This window comes from Camarhynchus parvulus, chromosome 2 (genome assembly GCF_901933205.1).
Source record: "Camarhynchus parvulus chromosome 2, STF_HiC, whole genome shotgun sequence".
Classification (NCBI taxonomy): Eukaryota; Metazoa; Chordata; class Aves; order Passeriformes; family Thraupidae; genus Camarhynchus; species Camarhynchus parvulus.
The window spans coordinates 100,273,762-100,301,749 of NC_044572.1; the positions used below are offsets into that span (position 1 = coordinate 100,273,762).

The 27,988-nt window shown below is 43.1% G+C and overlaps 1 protein-coding gene across 1 annotated transcript; it reads left to right on the forward strand.

Moving 5' to 3' along the window:
• Nucleotides 1-415: 415 nt before the first annotated feature.
• Nucleotides 416-27,985, forward strand: APCDD1 (APC down-regulated 1). The gene is made up of 5 exons (XM_030970022.1): nucleotides 416-570; nucleotides 9,919-10,102; nucleotides 11,627-12,158; nucleotides 21,356-21,677; nucleotides 23,694-27,985. The coding sequence occupies exons 1-5, from the start codon at nucleotides 513-515 to the stop codon at nucleotides 24,140-24,142; spliced, it is 1,545 nt and encodes a 514-aa protein (XP_030825882.1). The 5' UTR covers nucleotides 416-512; the 3' UTR covers nucleotides 24,143-27,985.
• Nucleotides 27,986-27,988: the final 3 nt, after the last annotated feature.

The following is a 27,988-nucleotide window of genomic DNA, read 5'->3' on the forward strand; positions in this document are numbered from 1 at the left end:
TGCCCGGTGCCCACACAGCGCGGTGTCCGCTCCGTGCCGCCCCCGCGGATCCGCCCGCCGGGTCCCGAGCGCCCCTTTCCCCGCCGTGGGAGCGCTGTCCGGCGCTGCCGCCAGCCCAGCGGCGGGGCCGCCCCCTCCCCGCCCCGGGAGGAGTCCCCACCTCCCGACCACTCCTCCTCCTCCTGCTGGAAGGGGAAATATGAAGCGGAGCCGTCGCCGCGCTGCGCGGAGACGAGCGGGGACGCGGCAGCGGCGGTGCGGGCATCCTCGGGCACCGAGCGGCAGCGGCCGAGCCGGAGCCCTGCCGGGTCGGCGGCGTGCGGGGCGGGAGCCCTGAGCAGCGGCAGCGGCGGCGGCGGTCCCGGAGGGTGCCCGTGTCCCCCGGCCCGCCAGCCGCCTGCCCCCAGCGCCGGGCCGTGGGCTGCCCGCGGCGGCGCTGAGGCGCGGGCGGCGCGGCGGGAGTGGCGGCGGCCGGAGCGCAGGAGCGGGCGAGGAGCGCAGCGAGCGGGGAGATGTCCGCCCCGTACGGCGGCCTGATGCGGTACCTGTTCCCAGCCCTGCTGCTGCACGGTGAGTGCGCTGCCGGCGGGGCTCGGCCCGCGGGGTGCCCCGAAAGCCGCTGGGGTGCGAGGGGGCGCAGAGCCGCTCTGGGGGCGCGGGTGGGTGCGCTCTCCCGTGGTGGCCGCGGGCGCTGGGTCCCGCCTGCCCGGGGCGGAGGATGGGAAGATGGGAAGCGGGCAGCCCCCGCTGGCTCTGCCTGACCCCCGTGTGAGCGGCGCCCCTGCGCAGCACGCGTGGGAGCGGCACCGCCGGCGCGGGTAAAACCACGCCGAAAGCGCCCTGCTCCCGAGCGTGTGTCGGCGGATTGCGTTGCAGTTCCTTGGATGGAGCAGTTGGTCCGGGCACCTCACACAAAGTTTCTTTACTCACCTCCGGCAAGAGCTGGCGCTGCCGAACTCCGGCGCGTTTGGCCGAGACGCCCTGCGGGGCCCGCGTTCTTCCTCTTATCGGGAAGCGTTTTTTGGCGTGGAGATGTTACCTGGGAAGCCTTCGGTAGCAAAGTGTGCCAGCACCGGATCTTGTGCGCAACTAAAATTGTTTTGCTGCAGAGCACAAAAATTCTTGGTGTTATTACACACAGCCCTGCTTTGACAGCCTCTCAGTTTAACCTGGAGTGACATCTCTCTGAAGCTGCACAGCAGGCGAAATTTTAGTGAAAAAAGTCAGCGTATTTAAACTTGAAAGTTCAGCTTGTAAATTCATTTTTAGGCCTTTAAACAGATAACCCATCTTTCCAGAAAGCCGGTGTTCTTCAAGAGAAACTTCTGAAAAGGAGGCAGTTTAATGAGCTGCTTAGGTATGTCTAACATTTGGCAGCCAGATTTGAAAAATCTGGGTATGATATCCTTCTGAAAGTGCGACTCAAGCTACACGGTTACAGTATCATTTTGAAGAGTGTTCCTAATTCCGAAGTCCTTTGTAGCATCCAGCGTCCATCAGTTAAATTTCTTAGGACCCCAAGCTTAGTCATAAAAAGAGGAATTTTTTTAACTGTTAAAATGCAAGTGACCTACATGGATTCAGTGGGAGATCTGTGAGCTGGGGTTAAGGATTTCAAAGCTATTCCTGGGGTTGATTTTGTGAAGCAGGGATTGTCTCTCTCTGTGTTTGTACAAGTGCTAAGCGCACACTATGGTATTTAATAAATAATAAAGAGCATGGGCTTCTGATGGTATATTTTGTTTAGAGAAAGAAAGAGTAGGAGGCTCTGATCCCCAGGAGGGGGTTTATACTCTTCTCACAGCTCAGCTATGAGATCCGGAGAGCGTAGAAACATGTTTAGCTGAGCCAGACCTGACAGGACGCCAGAGGTGTTCTTTAAACTCTGTGATCTGAGATGTAAAAGTTGAAATGGGAGACTTGAAGTTAGAGGGTAAAGAGAGGAGGTGTAATTGCAGGGTTGGACTCCCTGGCTCATCTGCTTGGAATTACAGAGCAGAGCTGAATGCTGGCTGGAGCAGGAAACAAATCAGGGCCAGTGATCAGATCAAAACAGCAGCTGCCAAAAGAGGATGATGAAGAAAAGTCATCCTTTTCTTCCATCTGCAGTTATATTTCACCAAATAACATAAACCAAAGTTCTCATGGAAAGATACAACTCACTGCCTTGTATATGAAGACAAGTACCTTGGTAATGTAGCAGTTCACAGTTTGGATCAGAGTTTCAAGAGTTTGGAAACTACTGCCTTCTTACAAACTTGAAAATTGTATCAGTGGCACTGAAATATAGCCCATGGAAATGTCTTTATCCTGTTGGCTTTAACTTGGTCTAGAGCTTTTGCATCCATGCCATAAAGTCAGTAGAAGCATCCTTTGATCCACAGCTATCCCAAATTGCTAATGTGTAAGAATAACCAGCAATCCCAGGGGATTGCAGTGTTAAGCCTCTTTGCAGCGTGCAGTGTTTTCTTTCTAGATTTCTATCCCATATGGCAATTTGAGGGTTAAAAGTGAGTGAGTGGGTGGGTGGTTGAGGCTTTTTAGGGCTTAAAGCTTTGTGACAGAAGTTAAAATGTCCTGTGAGGCTAGAGCTTCTGCTTTCATTACATTAAGAAATGCCCGCTTTAATGTCACTGAGTTGAAATTTGGAAAAACTAGTCTTCATTAATCAAAATAAAACCTGTACATGTACAGTGTTACCCAAAAAAAAACCAAAAAAAAAACAGGTTTGCAGCTGGAAGTTGTCCATTATCACTGTTTTCTTTGCTTAGACAAAAGCCACAGAAGTTTCAGATGTCAAACACTAAGATCATTCAAGTCCAAAAACCTGAATAATAAGAGCTACGTTCAAGTGGATTGAAAACAAATTTGGCTAATTTATTTTGTAAACATAACCTTTTCTTTTTATAAATACAGATGCTTAAAAAAAAGCTTTAGTCTATTTCTGATTATGCTACTGTTAGAGTAATGAGTTAGAAACTTTAAAACAATTAGTCGATAACATCATGGAAATGGTACTAATAAAGATGATGAAAACAAGACTGATAGGCTTTTCAGAGCAAAACTTCTTATGCTTTAGACGTTTTCTGGCAATGTTGCTTAAATTAGTTATATAGTAGTGTTTTATTTAAAAACTTTTCAGGAAAATAGTAAGTAAATGCATCAGGGGATATAAATACCCATAACCATAGAATGAACATATATTGTGCTCTGTGCTAGAGACATATGTGATCTGTTTCCTCAGTTAAATAATGCATTTCAAAATCTGGAAGACAATAAAAAGATGGGAAGACACAGTGCTTAGTGTAAGAGTTGGAGAATTTGCAGGGAGAGTTAGAAGATGGACTAAATTTTATTCACAAGTTTGTCAGTGTAAATTCCATTTCACTCATTTTTGTAGCTTGACAGTGGTAAGATGTTGATGTCATCAACAGAGAGAGCAACTTTTTTGTGCTCTGTAGGGTGTCTGTAGAAAGTAGGCTGGCACACAATGGGGCCCAAAATTTGCCTCAACCACACTGGAGGCAAAATACCTTCAGCTATTCAAGGCAAGGGTAGGATTTCATTAGTGAGGTGATTATTAGGGCTGATAGAGGGCAGGATTATATGTAGTGAGTTTGTTTAGTACTGTCTTCACCCAGACACGAGTCCCAGGGGAGCTTGGGGCAGTTCTGCGAGAATAAACCCCAGTACCAAGGTGGGGTACAGGACGAGCAGATGCTCTGACAGAGGGCAGATGTTTCTTGTGAAGAGGGCAAGACCAAACTACCATTGATACTGAACTGCACTGATATCCCAACATTGCCCATTCCTGTCAGGGGCAGAGTTCTCACTGCCCTGAAAGAAGATGGGCTTTAACCCTTCAGTGTTTCATAAAGAAACCCTCACTCTGGGCAGTGCCATTTCACCTTGCACACGTAGCAGCAGCCATCCCAATTAAGAACTTCAGCTAAGTAGAGGTTATGGGCTGTGTAACGGCTTGGCTCTTGGTTCTCTGACCTCTTCCAAGAGAGGACTTTGAATAAGGACCATGATACAGGATAACAGGGACCTCCATGCTGGCCCTGTCATCTTTGAGAGGGTTTCTTTTTACCTGTCCCGTGTAAACATACTTTGGATCCCTCCTCAGGATCTTCTGTGCTCTGAAGTATTCATTTTTCCTCTCTTCGAAAGCTGCACTTGGAAACTCTGTGTGCACAAGAGCGGCAGCAGATACATGTGAAAGGAAGTTATTGTCCTGTCTGCTTCCCTGGCCATAAAACCCGGCTTTTCTTTCCCAACCCTTTTGTTTGTAGTAGCTAATTTGGGCCCCAGTCTTGCGAGGACTCTTTGAAGTTTCAAGTGCAGGGAAAACACTGGTAAACACAGCTCGTGGCTTGGTAACAGGACATTATATTCTCCATGGCAATTGTGTAAGCTTGCACTGGAGCTAAAAGCCTGTCATAGGCATTATCTGACACTATCCCACATCAAGAAAGAGCATGATCCAAATGTCTATTTATTTAATTGTGCAGGGCAGCTGCCTAGATAAGGAGAGCTATAAAGTTAATCCAGCCAATTATTCTTTATCTGTTGTAAGGTTTTTCCAGTTTCAGACAAGTTCTAACTTGAAAAGAGGTTGCTGCAGGAATAAAGCCTGAATGTTAAAATATTTCTGTCAGAGATTAAGCCATTGCTTATTTTGAACTTATGCTATGCTATCACTCGAGGTTGTTTTACTTCATAATAAAATTTTGTTCTTCTGTATTTACATCACTAGAAATTAGGAAAAAAAAAAGTTAAGTGGTTCCTGCTGAGCAATCCCAGTCTAAAGCCAGGTTTGAACCCTACTCTGAGGTAGAAACATCTCTCCAACAATCTAGCAAAGGATGAACCTGCTGAACACCTGGTAGCTTTCAGACTGGTTTAAAGAGCTACACTTGGACATGCTCGAAGACGTGGTTTAGATTCTGGTAGAGACGTTCATTAAAGTGATAAAATCTAAACAGTTTAAGATTATTTGCCTTGCGCTTTAGCAGTCTGGCATAGCTCTGAACAGAATTTGGCCTGGGTGTTGAGGCACAAATTAAATTAAAACTATCTGTATTCAAGCATAACTCTACGTATTATCTTTGTTGCTGTTGTACAGTATTTGCATGCTATTTTTCAGAAAACCAAAACATTCATTCTAGCAGCTTGCAGTTTTTTTCAGAAATGTTGGCAGAGAGCTTTTTCATAACCATTTTTGAAACACGTTTGGGTAATGCTGCCAACAGATTGCCCTTTTAAGATCTGTATTTTACTAGCAGCTATGTGCAGAAATCTTTGAAGAACTTGAAAGTAACCTATCTTCCCTCAACAATTATTTTTATCTTGAATGGTTGTTCCCACATCAGATACAGGTTTATAGGTCAACATGAGAGCCTGAAGCCCTCTGTCTGGTGTGGTGCATGCTCCCATCCACATCTTACTGGCATGGCAGTGGTACCGGCCTCCGCTTTCCCACTCAGATGGATGTTGGATCCTGTAAAGTGTGATCTGAGATCACAGGCCCTCAAAGATCTGTGTGATCTCTGAGGGTCTGGGCAGGGATCCCCAGTGAGCTGTAGTGCATCTCATGCTATATTCAGTTAGTTTCATGCTAAAGCTGTGTCACTGATAGCACTTGAGTTTTGAAACAAAAGCATAACATGCTTTTGTTTTGCCACCTGATATTTCAAGTGGATTCTGGAATTTTCCTTTTCCTTTTGGACTTGCTCTTTGTGAAAACAAATGCTGTGGGGTGGGGGATACAATCATACCAATCTCTGGTTGTGGTGTAACTGAAGTGAGAGCCAACCAGAAGCCTCACAAAATTATTGTTATTGGTATAATGCAAAGGTGGTTTTTTGTTTGTTTGTTTGAATTCTGTCTCACTTTTGAGTAGTAACATAGTGGGTGTATTTTGGGTTTATATTTTTTAACAAGTGGGTAATATTCCTTCATAATACACAAAAATTCAAACAGTCAGTCAGAGAGAGTCTGAAATATTCTCAGTTGAGTCTGAGATACTCAGTCATGGAGATACTGAAACCTACCATCTGTCAGTGCTATAGAGAATAGCAGACTTGGATCTCTCTGAATGAAAGTAATGGCTCCAACTATGTTGCAACTGCATCTACTATCCAAAGTGGGCTTCTAAAGAGTCATGAAATTCTTTTCCCAGTTTTGTGAATGCATGTTTTAACCTTGAGCCTTTCCAGCAATGTCTCATTTAACATGGCCAAATGGATCTTTTAAAATAAGTGAATCATCCCTGCAGTTCCTCGGTTTTGCAGAACACCTCGTGTGCACGGCCAAGGGTGGAGCAGAGGGGCACTGCACTGCCTCTGAGCACCTGCTGTGAGGAAAAACACAGAAGATGGTGTTCGATTTACTGCTCTGTGTGGGGAGCATATCACTGGTCTCAGTGTTTGACCTGCAGATGGTACAAGGGGAAGTTATATCGCCTTTGTGTGGCAGCTGTATCTACAGGCATATGTCAGTAACTACAAAAGTGTTGAAATGACTTCTTTGTAAGGAAGAAGTTTGCACTAAATTAAGTATTTCCTTGCTCCAGCAAGTCAAACACAGGTATTGGTCCCATTGCTGTGTCTCAATTTTATTCTGTATTTCATATTCTGATATTCTGGTTCTGTGATGTCGTTTAGCATTATTGAGAGCAGCCCCAAGGACAAAGACTTGGAGGTGTTGGTTGATGAGAAGCTCAATATGTGCACTCAGAGCCCAGAAAGCCAAACATCCCAGGCTGCATCCAAAGCAGAGTGGGCAGCAGGGCAAGGCAGAGGATTCTGTCCCTCTGCTCTGGGGAGATCTCACTTCAAGTACTGTGTCCAGTTCTGGGGTCCCCAGCATAAGAAGTACGTGGGCATGGTGGAACAAGTCCAAAGGAGGACACAAAGATACTCAGAGGGCTGGAGCACCTCTCCTGTGGCAACAGGCTGATAGAGCTGGGGCTGTTCAGCCTGCAGAAGAGAAGGCTCTGGGGAAACTTTAGAGCACCTTCCAGAACCTAAAGAGATCCTGCAAGAGAACTGGAGAGGGACTTTTTACAGAGGCATGTAGTGGTAGGACAAGGGGAACAGCTTTAAACTGAAAGAGGGCAGGTTTAGGTCTTTCTTTAGGAAGAAAATCTTTACTGTGAGAGTGATGAGGCAGTGGAACAAGTTGCCTAGGAAAGTTGTGGATGCCTCATCCCTGGAAGTGTTCAAGGCCAGGCTAGATGGGGCCTTGACCAATCTGGTCCTGTAGAAGGTGTCCCTGCCCATGGTCAGGGGGAAGTGGAACTGGATAATTTTTAATGTCTCTTCCAGCCCAAACCATTCTTTGTGTGTGTTTTCTACATCTCTCCCTGTGTCTCTGCAGCTTTCATTATGTTCTCATGCCTCTCTTGATTATCTGAATTTGTTCTTACCTTCATTTGTCACAGTTAGATGGACAGAGTCCCCAGCAAATACCCTCTTTTCCTCTAGGCCTATCAATGGAAATCTCCCTTCCATTCCCTAGCTGCAGTTTATCATTTGCAAGTTACAGACAGAGCTACACTCATGTGACATGGAGAGCTGAGATACAATTGCTTCTGAGCTGTATCAAAGAAGACGCTGCATAATACCACATAAAGTTTGACTCCTTTTCAAAAACTTCTTTTCATTATTTCCTTCAGGGAATAATTTGGAATGTCTGATGTGGTTACTGAGTTTTTTTCTTTGATATGTGTGCATGCAAGATGGTGTCCTCCCAAAGAAGGATTTTTGCTTGAAGAAATCAAATCCCGAAGTATGTCTAAATGAATAAATCATTTCTAAATGCATCTGTATTCATGAGTCATATGACATGAACTAGGCAAAATACAGCTGCATAAAGGCAAGTGGTACAATAAATATGCATTGAAAATAGCCAGTTGAACAATTTCAAAACCTTCTGATGGCAAATTTCAAACGTTTAACAACTTCAAAGGAAATGTGAATTTTCAAAGTCTTTTTTCAGTGTGAGATAATTTGTCTGCAGGAGACACCATGTTGAAAGATAGCACTGGTGGCTACAACCTCTGCCATGTACCTTGCATGGACATGAAGCACAGACACAACCTAGTCAATCCTGCCTCTCCAAAGATGTAGTCAGTTCAGGCAGAGCATCACCCTGTCATGGCTATACCATTTCTGGCTGCAGAGTGGGAGTTGTTTGGTGCTAGCATGAGTGACTCTGCTCAGCAGTATAGAAATACCTGAGAAATTTCTGACTTCCAGAAAGGGAGAAATAGTGATCCCCTGAAAATCAGGCTTCTGTAAGAGCATCTCAGGCAGTGTGCTCAAATATCAAAGTATCCCTAGTATTTATTACCCTATAGAAAGCAAGGCCATAAATTCTCATTCACATTGAAGAACTGTTTGTAACCTGCAACATAAAGCTATCAGATTTTCCAGAAAAGATTTTGTGAGGTTGTATTCATTAATCTCATTAAATTCTAGTATTGTTCAATGGTGAGCACTGTTTAGGTTAAAGTATTTGTTGTATTCTTTCTGATAATTTTTACCCTATCTCCTGGACAAGTCTTTGCTTCTGTTTAGCTGAGGAATTGCTGTTTTTAAATGGTTGACATGTATTTATAATTTTGGCAATGCCATTTTCCCAGGTGCTACCCAAGTTTCTTCCAGAAGATCTAAGACCTAGCCAACATAATGAATCACCTTTTTTTTTTTTTTTTTTTTTTTTTTTTTTTTTTTTTTTTTATTTTTAATAGGAAATGGGAAAGACTTAAGAAAGTGTCTACCTAACACTAGGCATGTGCCCAAATGTCAGATGGGGCCTGGGGCATAAAGCATAGGATCCTGTACTGGGTGGCTCCCACTGGTGATCCCCAACAGCCCTGTTTCTTATCCAGGTCAGCTGAGAAGGCAGCACAAAATATGGGGATGAATCCCAGACCCTGCCCCTGGAAGCATTTTACAGGGAGACATCCCTTTCCTGAGATGGCTGCCCCAACTTCCCAGGCACTCAAACAGCCCCTTTACCCCACCCCTTATCCATTTTGTAGCCCTCTGGTGCTCAAATTCCTTCTGGCAATGTAATAGAGTTTCCAACATGTTATGTAAGGTTCATGTTTGTCACCTTTTAACCCTTAGATGTGGGGTTTTCTTTTGATCCATGTTTTCCAACATATCTAAGAACAATCTGTGTCTAAAAGAGTAAAGGCACATTCCTTTTGAAGCTATGTATTCATTTTGTTCAATTAATATTGTGTAGAGAGCATGCTGGTAGATTTTGTATGTATACATTACTAGAAACCAAAATTACTGTGTGCTGGAGATAAAGTTAGCTTTTGAAATTCCTTTTCCCCTTTAAAATAAAAATAGAAGGATCTGCCTTTAATTGACCACCTCAGTCATCACAGAGGCTTCCTGTGTGCAGAGGCTTTGCTTTTAATATCTGTTTTCCCTTGACTTTAAAGAGCAGTCTTTATTTGCAAGTTTATTATAGAAGCGTTCAAATTAGAGGAGGGCTGAAACCGCAAAGTTTGTGTCCGGATCTGGATGCAACTTTCTGAAAGTTTGAAAGTCTAGGTTTTTGATTGTCCTGACCAGAGATTACAGAGGTGTCTATAAAGTTCAGTTTCAGAGCCACATCTGGGTGTGGAAACACAGCACTTCCATTCGAGCTCTTTTCCTCAGTTTATTTCATAAATTTATTTAGTGGATTATGAGTGGTGTGACAGAAAGGAAGAGCTTCCCATTATTTTTTTTTGTTTGTTTTCATATGAGAAAATAAATGTAAACAGTATTTGCCCAGACACATAACAATATGAACAAGTGTCATTCAACACAAGGTGGTCACAATGTCCTTTATCACATTGAAGCCCTACTCAGCAGGGTCTCATGATGTAATTTACCCTTTCTGTCACAGGGCTGGGAGAAGGTTCTGCTCTTCTGCACCCCGACAGCAGGACCTACCCTCGGTCCCTGGAGAAGAGTGCCTGGAGGGCTTTCAAGGAGTCACAGTGCCATCATATGCTGAAGCACCTTCACAATGGAGCCCGCATCACCGTACAGATGCCTCCCAATATTGAGGGCCACTGGGTCTCTACTGGGTAAGGAAAGATAAAACAAGATGCTTGGGATGGGGAAGAGAAGATGATAAAAAAGCAGAGAGGGAGGGATGAATATTCCCACTTTCAACAACAGAAATATTTTCTTTAATATGGTGATGCTCTAAATTCCAGATGCTCTCTATATGTTTATGCATAAAAGGAGAAGGAGCAGCATTATGAACATTAAAATAGCGTGCCATAAAGCTGTCTTGATGAATCAATTTATTGTCTGGATTTTAAACAGCATGCTGTGAAATATCTTTAAATCTCTCTGAATAGGAAGGAGGCTACCAAGCTGCCAAAATGGATGCTCATTCAAACATAACATTGTACTATATTTGTCTCCATGCATTAGATCCATTGAATGGGTCCTTGTTTTCAGAGCATGGGTCTAGCACAGGTTTTATTAGCAAAAGAAATTAAGAAGCTGTATTTCACTAGTTCTGTTACTCTTTATACCTGGTGACTTGTGTTTCAGAGAGCTATTTTGCTTTCTGTGTCTCAGCAGGCAATAATCATAAGCTCATTGGAAGTGACTTGTAGTAGGAAAGACTGGGGTTTTTTTTAACAGTGTATTTCAGGATGAGAGGAAATGGTCTCAGGTTACACCAGGGGAGGTTTAGATTAGATATTAAGAAAAATTTATTCACTGTAAGAGTGGTCAGGCATTGGAATAGGCTGCCTGGGGAAGTGGTGGAGTTAGCATCTCTGGAAGTGTTCAAAAGACGTGTGGATGTGGCACTTGGGGTGTGGCTTGGTGGTGAACATTGTGGTGCTGGGTTAATGGCTGGACTCAATGGTCTTAGAGGTCTTTTCCAACCTTAACAATTCTACAGTTCTGTTTATATTAAGCAGAGTAGAGGTGACAAGGGGAACGGGTTTGAAGGCACAGAAGGGCTTCCTAGAGGAAGTGGAACTTAACTGCCATTCACACTTCCAGAAAAAATAAAGCTGGGGGTGGGGGGGGAAGTTTTGGATTAACAATCAGAAGTTTGCATTAAATGCCACCCCTGTTGAATTTTTGAGTGGAAAAGCTCAGGATATGATTCTGCATATCCATAGAGATGGTGGAGTTACACAGAGAAGCTTCTAGAGCAGCTTATAAGCCAGTTCTTTTTGCTGTTCCCTGGACATATGACATTTCACTTTCTGATGTTATCAGTCATTCTGTTAAATCTACCATGCAAAAGAGAGCAATAGATGTTAATAAGCTGCTACTATTTTCAACAAAGAATTGAGTCACATGGTGGTCCCTAGACAAAAGGCAAAAGCAAAACACAATTCAAAGTATTTAAGCCTACAAGATAAAGCCTTTAGATATGATCACCATGAAGCAGTGTATTAACAGCAGCAGGGGGAATTGTTGGATAATTGGCAGGCCACAGATGCCTAGTTCCTATTTACTCCTATTCCTGCTGGAGGGATTTAAGCACCCAGGTGTCTCTGTGGACCCATGTGGGTCATGTTGCCCATGATGTGCCACCTTGCTAAAATTTTGTTTCCACACTTTCTTTCCTCCCACAGCTGCGAAGTTAGAGCAGGCCCAGAGTTCATCACAAGGTCTTACAGGTTCTACCACAACAACACCTTTAAGGCCTATCAGTTCTACTACGGAGGCAATCGCTGCACCAATCCCATCTACACCTTGGTCATACGCGGCAAAATTCGCCTCCGGCAGGCGTCCTGGATCATCCGCGGCGGCACCGAGGCCGACTATCAGCTCCGCAGCGTGCAGATCATATGCCACAATGAAGCAGTAGCCAAAAAATTAAGTGAGTTGGTGAACCAGACATGTCCTGGATTTGTCCCAGGAGATAGTCCCTGGGAGCAGGATGTGAGCTATGATTTGCTGAGAGAAGAGAACGGCTGTGAATGCACCAAAGCTCTGAATTTTGCCATGCACGAGCTCCAGCTGATCCGTGTGGAGAAGCAGTACCTGCACCTCAATGTAGACCACCTTGTGGAGGAGCTATTCCTCGGAGACATTCACACTGATGCTACTCAGAGGAGGTTCTATCGGCCCTCTAGTTACCAGCCTCCTCTTCAAAATGCCAAGGTACCGTGTGTGGGGGTTTGCATGTATCCTCTTTTTAAGATATTGCTGATAAAGCCCAAATCACTCAGTTCTTTTGAGTAAGTGCACTGATGTAACCTAAAATCTACACATGCTTCTAATACAGGGGGTTGATTGCAGCCATAATTAACAGAAGATAACAGAACTTACTTTGTGAGAACAGTAACTTTGCTGCGGTTTATGTGACTGCAAATATGTAAAAAAATAATCTCATGAAGTAAACTCATTAAAGGCCACTCTGAAGATGGAATCAGAGACTTGTAGGCAGAAGTGGAAGTGGTTGTCTGGGACCATGGCTGTAGGCTAGCAGCTGAGAGGAAGGTTTCATATAGAACTGAGACAGCAGAAGAGGAACAGGCATCAGTGGATACTTCTATAGCTGTGGTGGGGGACCAGGGAGAGACGAAATCAAATATGAATATCAGCGTATGGAAGTTAGGTGATCCATAACCTGAAGAGAAGACAAGGAAATTGGAAGGTAAACACATGGAAGGGGCAGCATGAAGGGAAAAAAACTGAAGGACTGCACAGGTCATGGATCCAGACGTAGGCACACACATTAATGAAATTAAAAACAGGTGAATTTTGAATTGGGCTCTAATTCCATTTGATAATTCAGTTTTCAAAGGGGCCTCAAAGTGCCCTCAGCTTCATCGGGAATTGATCAACCCATAGTAAGCTAAATAAAACTCAAACCGGAAGCACAGACACTGATGGCCTGTAGCAGGAAGGCTGTTATAGATCTTTCCTGGTGACATTTCAAAGGCAGGCAGCAATTGGAACCACATTGCCAGGTGCTGCTGCCATCAGTGTGCTCCAGCTGGGCATTGCCACAGCATCACTTCCAGCTAATGGGTTACCACCATTTTTAATCATCTCATCACAAACGGTTCAAAAATCAGTTACAGCTTATCAGCAACAGCAGGAAACACAGCATTATGTGATCTGCCTTTAATTGCTTTGTAGCCTGGCCTAGGGATCATTTTAATCCACAGTCAACTGTTTTGCTTTATGAAAACCTTTATGAAAACTGTGGTAATTTCTGTCATTCTTCTGCTGTCTTCAAGTTACCAAGGACAAGTTTGAATTTTCTTTTTAAACTTACCTTCCCAAAATAGAGAGTTTCAGCAGCAGAAGATGTACCACAGCACAATCTTCTGCAAAATTTTGGTTTTCTTTAATTAACCACATCAACTTTCACTTTACTGACTTGGGTGTGAGGGTTCTTTGCTAGATCTCTCCCTTGCAGGTATCTGTAGATAGAAATTATCAGACACCACTATATTGTATCTGTTCTATAAAACATTGTAGATCTTTTTCCAACCGCTTGAAACAGAGACAAAATCTTGATTTAAATCACTGTAGCTGAGTATTTTTTTGGTCTAATCTAGATATTTTATTCTGGGCTGATACTTAAGACAGCAAATACCTACACTTCCACCTTGTAGTAATTTCATTACAGTCAGAGCAGTCAGATGTACTTTCAGACAGCTTTAGAAAATTAAGATTGTTGTCCAGGCCTGCTGTAATTTTAGGTAATGATTTTCCTGCCTGTGTGTTCTGCTACCGTAGCATCCCTTTTTCTCTCTAAAATACAGTGGCTCTAAAATACAACGTTCAAATTTAAGGGACCACACTTCTGCATAAGAGAAGTGTGTTTCTTGAGACAGGTTAGCTAAGAGAAGCTGGGCCTGCTGGTATTAGGCTTTCAGCATGATATAAATAGCAATACCATAAAAAATGAACCTTTGCTTCAGCTGCCATGAAAGATTCCAGGATGTGGGTTTGTTGGTTTGCATCTAAGCATGAAGATCCCTATACCAACAGGTTCTCAACAGGCACTCTGACCTACTGTTTGCCAAATGCAGGAAGAATAGTAACAGAAGTGCTTTTTTCCCTTTTTTTTCTTGAAGTCCAGGCAAACATACCATTGAAAGGTTATAACCCTTCCTTTTTGAACTCTTTTCCTTTTTTAATTGTTGCTCCACTGGGACCCAGCTGAAAATGAGTTTAAATGCTAAATTGAGTTTAAAACTACAAGTCACAGACTCCTCTGGAAACTGGACACCATGAATAAATAGAAACGTTAAATCAACTTGTTTTTTTAAGGTTTCTACAGTCATACCAAGAGGTTGGGGAGGCCAGGAAATTGCTTCTGAAGTGAATCAGGTGTATTGTGTGGAATCTTTCATTTAAGGCTTTTTTCATTTCCTTTTTATTTATTTATATTTTAGACTCATAAAGGCCTGCCTAAAATAAGTTAAGAGGATTCACATTTTGAGTTAAATTTATAGTTAAGCCTCTATATAGAAGAAAGTTCCACCCAGCCCAAGAGTTTACATAGCCTGTAAGTTGGATGTGGTAGCCACATTCATTACTTATGTGGTTGAAATGAATGGTAATTAAAAACAAATGATTGCTGGATATGTTAGGAATGCCAAAGCCACATGATCAGGACTTTAAACAAATAGAATTGGACCTTTTCCAAATTCCTGCAGCGATTTCACCACGGGATGGTAAATCAAAAGGGCTGTCCAAAAACCAGACAGCTTTATGCTGATCTACAAATCTGAATAAATTCACAGATTACTGTATCTCAAGTGTTCATATAGAATCAGGGAGCCTATAAAAACATATAATATGTCATCTCTAAAGGCTTTACGAATTCTCTTAGATAAGAACATACCTTAAACAAATTCCTCCTGTAAAATATGTGGAAGTTCTTGAGTGCAGATGATGAATAGGTCACTATATAGATTTATCTTGGCCATTTTCTGACCTGGCTCAAGATACCAGTTAGGACTGGCTGATGAATGGAGATGAAGATCTTTGATGTCTCTTGACATTGCAAGTTTATCGTGTGATTCAGGCTATCACACATGGAGCTTCTTCAGCCAGCGTGAGAGAGCACATGGCTGGGAAGGGCAGGATGGGGGAACTGCTTGGCCATCATCACATATGTTACACAAAATGTTCCCAATTAGGACAACACCAAGGAGGCTCCCTGGTTAGTTGTAATATCACAAAAGTATACAGGGACTTGTAGCGTGAAGGAAGGCTTGAATGCAGTATTCGTTCTCTGTGCAGGACAGAAAATATCTTCAGAAATGTCTACTCTAAACTACAGAAAATGTGTATAATATCAGTACTGGGAGACTTATTTCACATGTAATTGCCTCAGCAATATTGCTTTGTAAACAAAGAACTCCTTGTGCTATTTCATCATGTGACAGAGTAACTGGAAATATCAGAGCAGGGCTGTGATGACCGGTCATTCTGATTAGATCATTACTTAGGAATAAGGCTGACATGGCCTGGAACATCACAAGAAACCTAAAAAGCGCTCTAGGATAACCTTCACTCTTTGTCATGCTCAATCAGTTGCTGGACACACTCTTTCAGTAAGATGTTTTCCCTTTAAAATGTGACTCTAATGAATGAATTCCTATTACAACTTTATTTACCTCTGGGACCTGACTTCCAGCTGCACTTGGAATTTGCAGCTGATACAGATTCAGTGTATGGAGAAAGACTGGTGCTTGGGCTTTCCTTTAGCCAGGAAAGAGCAGAGTGTGCAAGGTTTTCTGTGCTTTTCAAAAATTTGAGTCTTCATCTCTTTGAAACACAATGACTTCATCTCTAGGGGAATGCTATGTACTTGTGAAGCTCCCAGGGAAATGCAATCATAAGTTAATAAATAGATGTTAAGCATGTGAAGCACCTCAGAGAAATATGCAAAACTCAACCAAAAAGCACAGTTTTGGCAGGCACAACTCCTTTGTTGCCCGAGTAGTGCCACTAGACTTGTAGATTTAGGCAACACTTGAAGGGTGCCTTTTGTCTGTTTTTACTTGAAAAGGGCTCTTGGTTAGGAAAATTATGAGGGGAAGCAAGGTAGAAATATTCAGAAGAATGCTCAAGTGGGTTAATTCTAGGTTTATGAACAGTAACAGTGTGTGTGGTGCCCTACAGAGATGAGGAAGCCAGCAGCTTTTAGCTGAGGGTGGCCCTGGCCGTGCTTGGCAGCACTGTCGGCCGCGGCCCTGCGCCTTTGAAGGTGCCACGTCTGCACTGAGCACTGTCTGCTCTGCAGCTGCAGTAAAAGCCTGCCGCAACTCAAATGTGGCACCAGGGATCAACATTTACTATTTAGCCTAACCCAGGCCTCCAGGTCAACTCAGCATATGTATCTAAACTACTGACACCTTCCTTTGGCATCTTAGCACAGTGGCTTCATCATTGTAAAAGGGCAGGGAAGACTCAGTGGTGATATTGCATGGTTTAGAGGGCTAGATAGGATGCTTTTTAAGGGCATAAAAAATACATAAGGCAGCTTTATTTGGGAATACTTTATTCTTGAAAATGGACATTCAAGCTGTCCCTTCGGGTTTTCCAGGAATTTTTTTTGTTAATACTTCATAAAACATTCATTTCACCATAATTTAGTATCATTTTAATGGGACAGATGACATGCAAGCACATTCATCTGAGAAGTCTGGTTTTCTCTTTGTTCTTGTCTTTTGCCCACACTGAAGTCATTTATACCAGAGAAGAACAACCAGAAGACTTTTGCATTTCATATTGGTGTTGTTTATTTCAGTTTTATGCAGGGTTGTGCAACAGAATCAACATCATAGATCAGACAGTTGTGTAATGCTAGTGCCTTGAGATTCCTTCACTATCTTTCCCTTCATAAGAGCAGTTAATAAAAACCATTCCTCAATATCTTAGAATATATGGTACACATTTGCAGATAAATCTGAGCATATCTCCACCCTCCTTCCTGCTTGCAGCACCTCTGTTCCCTACCAAAAGAAATATCCATCTGACAGCTCTGCAAAGAAGTTACCGCTCTCTCCAGCCTTTTTTTTTGCCCCAAGATTTTTAATTAAAGTTTTAAATCTTAGTTTTTCTTCATTCCATTTGGCAGGCTGAGTTATAACTGTGTCAGCCGTGCTTGTCAACTCCCCAGAGCCGGGCTAATGCACATTAGTCAACTCAGCTTCATATGAGGTCATGCAAAGCCTGCAAATTATCACTTTTGTACTGGAGAGAATTTGTGGTCGTTTTTTAAAGTGTTGTCTTGGTCTGCAGTTATCTACAGTGGTGGAGGAGAGAGCCTGATACTATCCTGAGCAATTCATAAATGTGTCCTTCCTGTGGACTTGGCTCCTTGGCAGTGTGAAGCAAAGCCATCCAACTTTTTTGTTGAGCTGGAAGCATTTCCTTGAATTGATGTTCTCCCAAGAATTTCCATTTATACTCATCCTGGGAGCACTAGTTACTAACACTAACACCTGGTACTGTGTTTCCTTGGGTGGTGAGGTTTAAAGCATCCTGACCAGGCATGATTCATTCCAGTCCTGCCCGTGACACGTGGCATTCGGGAGGTGTGCAAGGCCATAGCTGAGTCTGGCTTTTCTTTCGCCTCTTTTTCAGCACTTCCCCTCATGGTAATACGTGCATTCACATGGAGTTTCTTACCCCAGCTTTTGTGGCTGTTGGCCCCTACAACATCCCAGGATTCTGGTTAGATCTGTACTGCACACACAGTTCAAGCCTCAGCCCATGCCTAAGGAAATCCGATGCCTGCTCTCTCATCTCATGTCTCCCTGCAAAAAGGATATGCTGGGTACAACATGACAGACCCAGTCACATGCTATGTGGCAGAGCCAATGTCAGATAATTAGTCTTAAGCAGCCGTAGAATTCCAGAGAACTTAAGAGAAAATTAAACTGTGCTGGGAGTGTTTATATTTCTGACTATCCATAGCAATTGGGAAAAAGATGAAGGAACCTCATCTTTGTTTGCTTTTTTTAATTGGAATCCCCCTTGCTTGGCTTCCAGAGCTCTCTGTCCTTATTACCACTTCAGCTGAGACAGAAGGACAGTGATAAGAAAAAATGTTGGTGGGAATTTTTAGATCCTAAGCTATTTTCTCCCCAGCTACAAAAACTGAGTTTTCAGCCAGAGATTCAGGCTTGTTTTGCCACACATGGCTTTGTGGATTAGTTCAGAAATTGGCTTTAAAGAAACACCTGGAAGGATGAGGAATGTTGTCACTAAGGCTTTGGCACTGCAGAGCTGCAAGGAGCCACCCATCATGGGAAGGAATCTTCCAGCTATTTTAGGGCACAGTCCTTCTAGCAAGGCCCCAGTATTAAAAATACTGCACTGTGCACCTAAGATAATCAAAATGTAGAACTGATGTTCATCCTGTCTCCTGCTCATTTTATTGCTTTTTAGTTTATGTCATGCCCCAATGAGCTTTTTACTAGAGAGTTCTTAATCCTGTTTGGACTCAAACGTCCTTTGTCTCTGTTCCTATTTTCTTTGAATGCCTGTTTTTATAAAATAATCTTTCCCTGAAACACATGGAAAGGGAGTGATTTGCAAAGCCTCAGATAGTGTAATTAAGAGCCAAGAGCAGCTGACCTAAAAAAGCAAGAGCGAAATATACAGTCAATTGTTAAACATAAATTACTCCATAATTAAGCCAAATTGCCTCATAACAGAACTTGCTTTTTCCCTTGCCCATTACTTGGGCAAAAAATCATACTGAGGGAGTTTATACGTGGCATATTCTTCCACTAAGAAGTTTATAACGTTGTGAAAGATAGTATCACAGCAAAAAAGGTTTATGTGGGCTTAGATTCAAATGCTGGTCTCAAGAAAGCAATGGATTCAGAGTAGCTCCAGCAAGGGGCTGAAGCCAGCTGGTGTCTCGCAGCTGTGAAAGGGATGTTTCTGCTTCCTCCCTCACCACCCCAACCTCTCCCTGCTGCACTCGCGGTTTGATGCAAAAAGTTTCTGGTTACCTCAGCCCCTTCATTTGGGCACGCTGTCAGTGACTAGAAGGCCTTCAGGTGGGACATTCCTTAGCAGCCCAGCTGGCCAGACCCTCACAGCTGGGGCAAAGCCTTCACAATTAGAAGGGCTGCACAGAGCTACAGTAGTTCAGGACCACAGTGGTCAAAGAGCTGGGTGAATACAGGCCAGTAACAGAGAGTTAACAGGCACCTTCCTGTGGTTTGCCAAAGGAGTCACCTCTGCTCACAGTGTAATGGTGGCCAGTGGTGATCAAAAAAGAAAAAAGGCTGAGTTGTTCTTTGGTTTTCTTCAGATTTTCAACAAGGGCAACAGGAATGACTGCTTCCCAGGTTAAATTGCCTTGGCTCATAAACTGGTTTTGGAGGATGGACTCCTGGAAGGAAACGTGAATATAAACCAAACCAAAATACTGCTCTGCCAGGGTCTCCTCTGGGAGATGACAGAAGCTTTTAAATTCACTTCAGGAGAGAAGGGACTATAGCAGAAATTCTCTCCTACTATTGATAGATTCAACTTATATAAGTTATTTTTAGCTTTATAGCACTGTCTTTTTCTTGCTTTTTCTGGCTTTGTGAGCAGGGCAATCAAAGCCATAAAGTTACTGTCATCATTGCCCTTTATGTGTCAGGGAACAGTGCAGCCAGTCTGCCCCATGGCAGGACAGAAATGTGTGGTTAAAAGGCACTGGCATGTTCATCTACAGAAAAAAAACATTATTTCTATGACAATTGAAAGATACTTTTTGTGGATATATCTGCACTAACTTCACCAGCTGCAGTTAAATTACTCAATTAAATCTTCTTTGTATTTCACTAAAGTACTGACAGACCTCAACCTGCTTGCAGAGTTTAGCTGCAAAAAAACGTATCTTAAAATTTGGTAACAAGCTCCACAGTGGGAAAGGACTACATCCACTTTAAGAGCATGTCAGCCCATGTGGTCTCCAGAAGACCATGTGTTTAGGGGTGGAAAGACCTCAGGAGGTCACCAAGTCCAACCTCCTTCCTCCTCAGAGCAGAGCTGTTGGCCAGCAGTGGTTCAGATCAACCAGCACAGATCCTGTGCTTTCATCTCTCAAGGATTCTCCTTCATCCTTCCTGGAGAGAGGGAGGTGCACTGGCAGGTTACTCACATCCACCACATTCAAGCTGTGAGTTAAAGCTCAACATGCAGCTATCTGGGAGATTTACAGAAATACTTCTATGTACACCTTTCCAGCCCTCTTTTCTGAGGCCTCTCTGAGCACCCTCTGTAACATAAATGCTCATATTCGCTGCTCTTAAAGTCCACATGAGCTGCTATGAAGTCAGCATTTCTCACTGCCTTCAGCTCTGGCTCAGTTTAGAGGTGACATTCACACAATCTTCATTAGTGCCCTGAATTCCTCCAATAAAATGACTGTAGGTAGCTTCAGTGAATCAACTTACAACACCCACAATATATGTCTTTTACACATATTAAACAGGATTTATATTTGCCCCGTCCCAGACCAGATAGTCATCCAAAGTCTTTTAAGCAATAGTGAAGTCAATGCTGTTCTATGTCCCTAGGATGTAGAATAATGGTCTATGCAAAGTAGCTATAAATGGTGTTGCTCAGGAGGTGGGAGCCTCAGCCTGAAATTTCTCCACTCCTGCCACAGACTTGGAGCCTGCAGACCCCTCCTAAGACACCCCAGGTACTCACATTTGGGGCCAGGGGTACTTGGCTGGTTGAGGCTGCTGCATGGCCCACAGTGGTGAGCCACCCTGGAGCTCAGCATGTACCACAGCCCCTGTTCCTGCTGGAGAGAGCCATAAAGCTTTCACCATGTCCAGCAGCAACCAGCCATATCACACACTTCCCAAACTTGTGTTAGGGCTCAGCAAAGCTGAAAGAGTTTAAAAAGCACTGGTTTCTATTCTCCCAAGGTGCCATCTAAAAAGAAAGAAGTCCTTATAACACCCATGTTTATCTATAGTACTTAAAGTTAACAACTAAAAGACAGACAAATAAGAGTTCAGCAAATGTCTTGATTTCTGACACAAGCATTGCAAAATCCGTATCATAGTAAATTACCATCTGCCAGCTTCTTGTATGATTTGAAGGATAAAGTCAGCCTTTTCTAGGTCCTGAACTAAAATGTTCATTTCTGATAAATGCAGACAAGAGAATTGATTTCTTACATGCTCATCTGCTGTGCAGTCATACAAATACAAAACCAAATAGTACCACTGACAAGATCAGAAATGACAATGCATTCCTTAAAATGTGGAGCTGGTGTCACTTCAGCATGAAGTGGCTAGCCTGATGCATTGCCCTGTATCCCAGGTGATGCCTACTGAGGGTTCCTCTCTGCTTTCTTTCAGAACCACGACCACAAGTGCATCGCCTGCAGGATCATCTACCGCTCGGACGAGCACCACCCGCCCATCCTGCCCCCCAAGGCGGACCTGACCATCGGGCTGCACGGAGAGTGGGTGAGCCAGCGCTGCGAGGTGCGGCCGGAGGTGCTCTTCCTCACTCGGCACTTCATCTTCCACGATAACAACAACACCTGGGAGGGCCACTACTACCACTACTCCGACCCCATCTGCAAGCACCCCACCTTCACCATCTATGCCAAGGGACGCTACAGCCGCGGAGTCCACTCGTCCAAAGTCATGGGTGGCACGGAGTTTGTGTTCAAAGGTAGAGTAGCTTGATACAATGGGGACAGATGTATTTATGGACCAGAGCAGTTTGCTCATAATGATTTGGTTGCTCATGATTTTTTTCTGGGATTTTCAGGAGTTCATCATTTCTTGGGAAGTTTGCAGGCATTGTGTGAATGCCCAGCCAAACTATACAGCTGCATGGCATTTCACACCACTGAAGCAATACTCATTTGAGGCAGAGATCCTTAAGTACACATAAGAAAATAAGACTCCACATTACTTAGTGATCTTGAAGTCCAGTGTCCAGATGTCATGCCTCTAAGAGAAGTGGTTAGATCTGTGTCCTAGGGCTCCTTCCATAGAGAGAAAAAAGCATCTTCAGAAGGCATTTCAGATCTGAAGTGGTATAAATAATTTTCTGTGGAAAACAGATGCAGCGGCATGCATCTTTTCATGTGCTCCCAAGGGGCCCTCAAGCAAATAAGGGTGTCCCTAAAGACAGCTCTGATTAACGATGCCAGAGCGAAGACACAATGTATCTAACCCAAACCCATCGGGTACTTTGGAAAGCAGCTCTCAGTGGTGATGCCACCCATGGCTGAGAAGCTTTCTTGTGCAAACAGCCCCATGGAACCCTGCTTAAAAAGAGCTCAGGGGCCTGAGCCACTCACACAAACAAACATCTCCAAAACACAACATCCCACCACGGCACCAGCCCCAGCGGAGCCTCTGGTAGCCTCAAGCCCTCTGTAGAGCTCTTCTCCTTATTTCAGTTACCACATTAGAAGTGTAAAGCATCTTGCATGGGTCTAATTTAGAAAAGTGTCCAACTAGAAGAAATAATTTATTTATCTGAGATTTTTGTTGGAGGTGGGAGATACCCCTTTCCTGTCAGAACTTTGGCTCTTTAGAGCTGCATGTGCAGCATGTCCCAGCTCAAGTCCTGGCATGAAATCCAGTTTGCATTTCTGGTTTATGTTGTGCCAATGTACCTTACAGATCAAGGTCACTAATTTGGCTTAGGTAAAACTTTCAGGTTCAATTTCTATAAATTACCTTTTACTCCAGCTAGAGTAAATAATGTGAATTGTAGAGCCATTGAATCAAATTACTGTTTATAAAAGCTCAGGAAAAGCTCACAACAAATCCCACTATAAAATTATCTACAAGAGAATTTGGGATTTTGGTATGTTGGGAGGCATGAGGGATGGTTATTTGCTTCTGTTTTGGTCAGCACCAATCCATTCAGATCCCTTTTTCTTGATATACAATGTCAAACACACACCAGGAAAAATGTCTATTTAGCTTCTGCAGGCTCATTCATTTTGGCTTTTCTCAACTTCTTTAACTTGGCTGGAAAATGAAACTTTATATGCCTTAAACTCCTTTGAAATACAAGCATGTTAGAACTAAAGAAACTGCAGCAGTTCTACATTTGATACTGCAAGCTGAAGTCATTGTTGAGAGATGAGAAAAAACATCTTTCTGTAGGTCATCTATATTTTATAATTCATGCAAAAAAGGACAGGTAATATAGGATGATAGTGCAACTGTGTTGTTTTACAGATTTCCCAGTGGGAACAAATTATTTTATTAGGTTTGCAGGGTAGCTAGCAAATGTTAAGAAATGATGAAAAATATGTGGTAAATGCTCCACTTACGAATTAATACGGACAGTAATAAAACATGAGTAAAGTTTTATTGTTTCCTTTTTTCCTTATCTCCTAGTATAACCAACCAGGCTTTATCTGTGAAGGATTGTCTGGAATTTATAAAAAGCTCTGCTTAATCTCTGGCTGAGATACGTGGCCATCAGGTTTTCTTCAACCGAGTTGGAGGGGGGTTGCTCTTTGCAAAAAGCAATTTTTGCACAGACAAAGACATAAAATGATGCTCCTAGATTTGCTGGCCACACCTGTAATGTGAAAAACTAATTTAAGAAGGAACAAGGGGAGACAATTTTGATTTAACAGGTGTGCCCCAATCTGCATATTGGCTTTGCTTTTGTTTTTGTCCCTCTGCTAACAGCTCCCCTCTTCCTTTCTCACAGTGAACCACATGAAGGTCACTCCCATGGATATATCCACAGCCTCGCTGCTCAATGTCTTCAACGGGAACGAGTGTGGAGCACAGGGATCCTGGCAGGTTGGGGTTCAGCAGGACGTCACCCACACGAACGGCTGCATCGCGCTCGGCATCCGCCTACCTCACACCGAGTACGAAATCTTCAAGATGGAGCAGGATGCCTGGGGCAGGTACCTGCTCTACAACGGCCAGAGACCCAGCGACGGCTCCAGCCCCGACCGACCCGAGAAAAGAGCCACTTCCTACCAGATGCCTTTAATTCAGTGTGCCTCATCAGTACCCAGACCTGAAGAGTCACACGAGGAGAATAAAATCAGGCTGTACAGCAGCAGGGCACCGGAAAAATATCCCAGCACCCCAGCTCTTGCTCTGCTGTTTATTTGTACTGTGTCATATTGGGACATTCTCAGCTAGAAGTGGGGAAAACTTATTTTTCATGACTACAGAGCCAGGATTCCACCAGACTGGGGGTTGTTTTTCTTCAGACAGAAAAGGACATTTATTTTCTTGATGCACTTGAATGCCTGAGAACTGTTGTTCTTTTCCTTACTTCCCTCTTCCTCCTCGAATCCCAAACGGCACTCGTTTGATGTTTGTGCTTTGAACTTCATCCAGTCTGATCCCTGGCCTGACACGACTGCACAAAAGTAATTGCACTTTAGGACTGCAGACTTCTGGGGGGAGGGAAGGGGTCTCCTTTTATGTTTTTTTTTTTTAACTGCTGGGATGAACTCTATGATCCTGCTTCAGTCATCTCTGCCATCTTACTGTTGTGGTACTCTTATCCCCACTGCCTGATTTCTCATCAGAATTTAGCTCTGGGGAAGGGCTCGGTGTTGTGCCAGTACTGTGATAGCAGCTTCCCCCTCTGACTTCACAGCTCTGATGTAAATATGTATATAAAGAGGAAACCCACAAAGATTTATCTTGCCATTATCTCACAGCTCATAATACAGAAAGAATCAGCAAATCAACAGCCCTCTGTTCAAAAAGCGCTAAATGGTTGATACCCCTAATTAAAACAAAAATACTGCAAGTAATTTAAGCTATTTTACAATCATTAAGTTGTAAAAATAACCAGTGGTTTAGTATTTTCTCATTCAATTAACTTGGCTATGTAATTGCTTCGAGGCCTCCCTTTGTATCTAGAGAGTAGCTACAACGAAGCCCCCTCAAAGCCAGCTAGCAGCAGCAATTTTCCTGTCAGATGCACAGAGTGCAGGTAAGCTGCCAATACAAGGCTGCAGGGAAAGACTTCTCTTCCCATATTCCTGAGGCCTTACATACTCCATGTGCCGTACTTGGGTCAGCTGGGTGGGCAGAGTAAAGAAATGGGATCTAATGTGCTCTGCAGCCCTATTTTGCAGCATCTTTTTAGTCATGTGACCTCATGTAAGAACAGGGAAAAGGGTTACAGCAGCAAACACGCTGTGGTTCCTGGTAGAGCAAGAAAGCAGCTGGAAACACACCCTCAGATGGAGGAACACCGGCTTAGTCTTAGAGAGAGAGGAGCAAGAGATGCACTAATGCAACCACATCCTTCCTTTTCTCCTTGCTGAAGTGTCCCAACTCATGCCACGGTTTCATAGAGCTTAAATCAGCATTGGTACGGGGAGACACTGCTGGGAAGGTGAATAGACACAGCCCTCAGAGAGCATTTGTCAACTAGAGCCTGCCCTGGAAACTCTCAGGTTTCTCTCAGTGGTGAATACATGCTTTTGTGCACTGATGCAAATCAGAGCAGACTCTGGAAGCAGTAGGGGAGATGTTTAAGGCCAGCAAGGGGTTGGAAGTTCATAGATGAACCACGTTCCCCTGCTTTAATGGGGAATGAACTGAGAACGTAGCTTAATCTTGCATTTGGACTGTGGCTTTTACTGATGTACGCATTTTGGCTCACAGGAAGAGCAGGAACATCTGTAAGAAACATAAGGAAAAAAGTTGTAGTGTTTCTTCAAAGCATAAGCAGCTGCTAGCTGCCCAGCCCAGTACTGTGTCAGAAAAAGAACCTTTAATGTATTATTTTCAGTATCCTAGGGAAAGTATGTTTTGAATGAAAGTCTTTCAACTTTACACAGTGAGTCTTCATACTGACTACTATAGCAAAAGCATTCCTTGAAAACATGGATGTGAATTTCCTCAGAGTTGGAACAGAATCAGTTCACCTAGTTTTGAGACAGCAGGAGGATAGAGGGAAGGAGCAGTATCATAGATAGATGCTCTGCTGAGTCAGACCACGTCTTTCATATTTTTTCCTCAGACAAATAAAAACTCACAGAAAACTGTTACTTAAGAGTCAGAAATGGAGCTCTGGTTGGCTCAGTAATCACCAAAGTGTTTATCCATCCATTTGATGACAGATCCTCCTTCAGCCTGTTGGAAGGATCTGAAAGCCAGCTCACCATGATGAATTGAGCCCTATGAACAACAACTGTTCTGATCAGCATTTCTTGATGTGTTTTTTGCTCCATGCAGTCAAACCTACTTGAAGAGCCAGCTCTGGATCAGTTGCTGGTGGGGAGCAGAGTTTTATATAAAGGGTCAAGAAGGAGACAGGATACCTCTGACAGAGTAGTTATGAACCAGCATGGAGTTTGGTTTTCTCTAGATTGAGTTTTGTAGTCAGCAGAGTGATACCAGCATATCTCTAACTGAGCTACTGAGCTGTTACAGTCAAACAAGTCCCCTAAGTACCTGCTGCATTTCTGACTTCTATTTGAGATCTAGCACCAGGAGTGAATTCACACTAGGCTTTATTTTAAAGGATGGGTACTGTGTGGCATTCCTTAGATCACACAAGACAAGCTACTTTTACCACCATCGACCATTCCCATGTGGTACTATCTCTGAAAAAATATCCGTGGTTAGAAGTTGTCAGACTATGTCACTTGCCTGTGCAAGTGCCACACACACTCGATCCCAGCTTGAATCTGCACATGCTTGTGATGCAGGATGAAAGCAAAGACCAAAGGAGCTGTTCCACAGCATTATTTTCTATACTTATCAGGGCAATCATTTACAGTTTGTTAGTGCCTTGTGGCTCCTCTGTAAATTGTCTAATATCAAAAATGTTGCAACAGTTTCAAGAAAAAGATCTGTCTAGTTATAACCTCTAAAAGCACATTCACATCTCAGCTGTTTTGAATCACAGACTTGCAAAGGTCTAGGTTTTAAAAGGTTTATGGTTAGACTACATGCAAATGTAACTCACTGTACAAATTGTACAATAAATGTTCTTTTTTCCCCTGTTATTTAAAGACACTTAAAAAGGAAGTATTTTTAAAAGGTCTTCACAATGCATTACATGAAATCTGATTGGGGACTTCTGTAGTTTATTTGTAGTGTTGACAGAAACAATTTTATGATCTAGGTTCTTAGCATTTGCTGCACCAGCTTACCTCCACATGCCTGTATATTTTTAATTTTTCTTTTAGCCAATACAAGTCAAGTTGGACAAAGCTGTAAGTCTTCAGAGTACATAGTTTATGTGCTAGTCTGTATTTTCTGTGAGGCTTCTCCTTGCTTGCAGGCACAGAACGAGGAGCTAAGCTTACCCCCTCTTTTGGTTTCATCACTCACTAAATTAACTTTCTCACAGCACCACATACATATGTGACACAATATATTCCATTCATTTTATTTCTCCAACCTGACCTCATGTGCTGGCAGCCCTGGCTGCTGAAGAAATTAAGCTGCAAGTGGTTTAGCAGTGGAAGACCTGCAAGCTGGGTGATTTGTCCCTTGCTGAAATGCAGAAGGTTTAAAAAAAATTAATCCATTAATGTTGGTATCTTCAGCTGCTGCCAGTGTTGCCAAGACAGGTGAAAGCTTTTCCCTCAGTAATATCCTACTCAAGGATCCACCTAACAGAAGAAATGGCAACCTAAAGAAGTTCTTAGGCAAATTGTTTTAAGAGGCTCTATTCAAGAAATAGGACAAAAGGGATCAGAAAAGTCAAAACAAGTGTTCTTGCTCTGTTTCTATACCATTTACTTATTGTGCCTGCTGTCCTGGGGTAGAATGTCATTTCTATGAAAAGAAGTCTGTATTTTAGGATATAATGTCAGTCTTGCTTGAGTCGGAGCGTGCTTGCCTAAAGTGCAGGATTTTAAAAAAAAAAAAAATCTTTTTTAATTTTTGTAAAGTTATAGAAGATATTTTTCTTCTCAACTATGTTCCAGATTAAACTGCTGGGGAAGTTTAAGCACTTGTTAAACTATTGATTGAAATAAAAAAAAAGCCTAACTGTAAAATTAAGGA

What these genes read in the sequence shown, in the direction of transcription:
- APCDD1 (XM_030970022.1), top strand. Translation starts at nt 513, where the DNA reads ATGTCCGCCCCGTACGGCGGCCTGATGCGGTACCTGTTCCCAGCCCTG. An exon ending in CCCAGCCCTGCTGCTGCACG is followed by an intron (nt 571 to 9,918) that starts GTGAGTGCGCTG and finishes TTTCTGTCACAG; the next exon opens with GGCTGGGAGAAGGTTCTGCT. An exon ending in CACGGAGTTTGTGTTCAAAG is followed by an intron (nt 21,678 to 23,693) that starts GTAGAGTAGCTT and finishes CCTTTCTCACAG; the next exon opens with TGAACCACATGAAGGTCACT.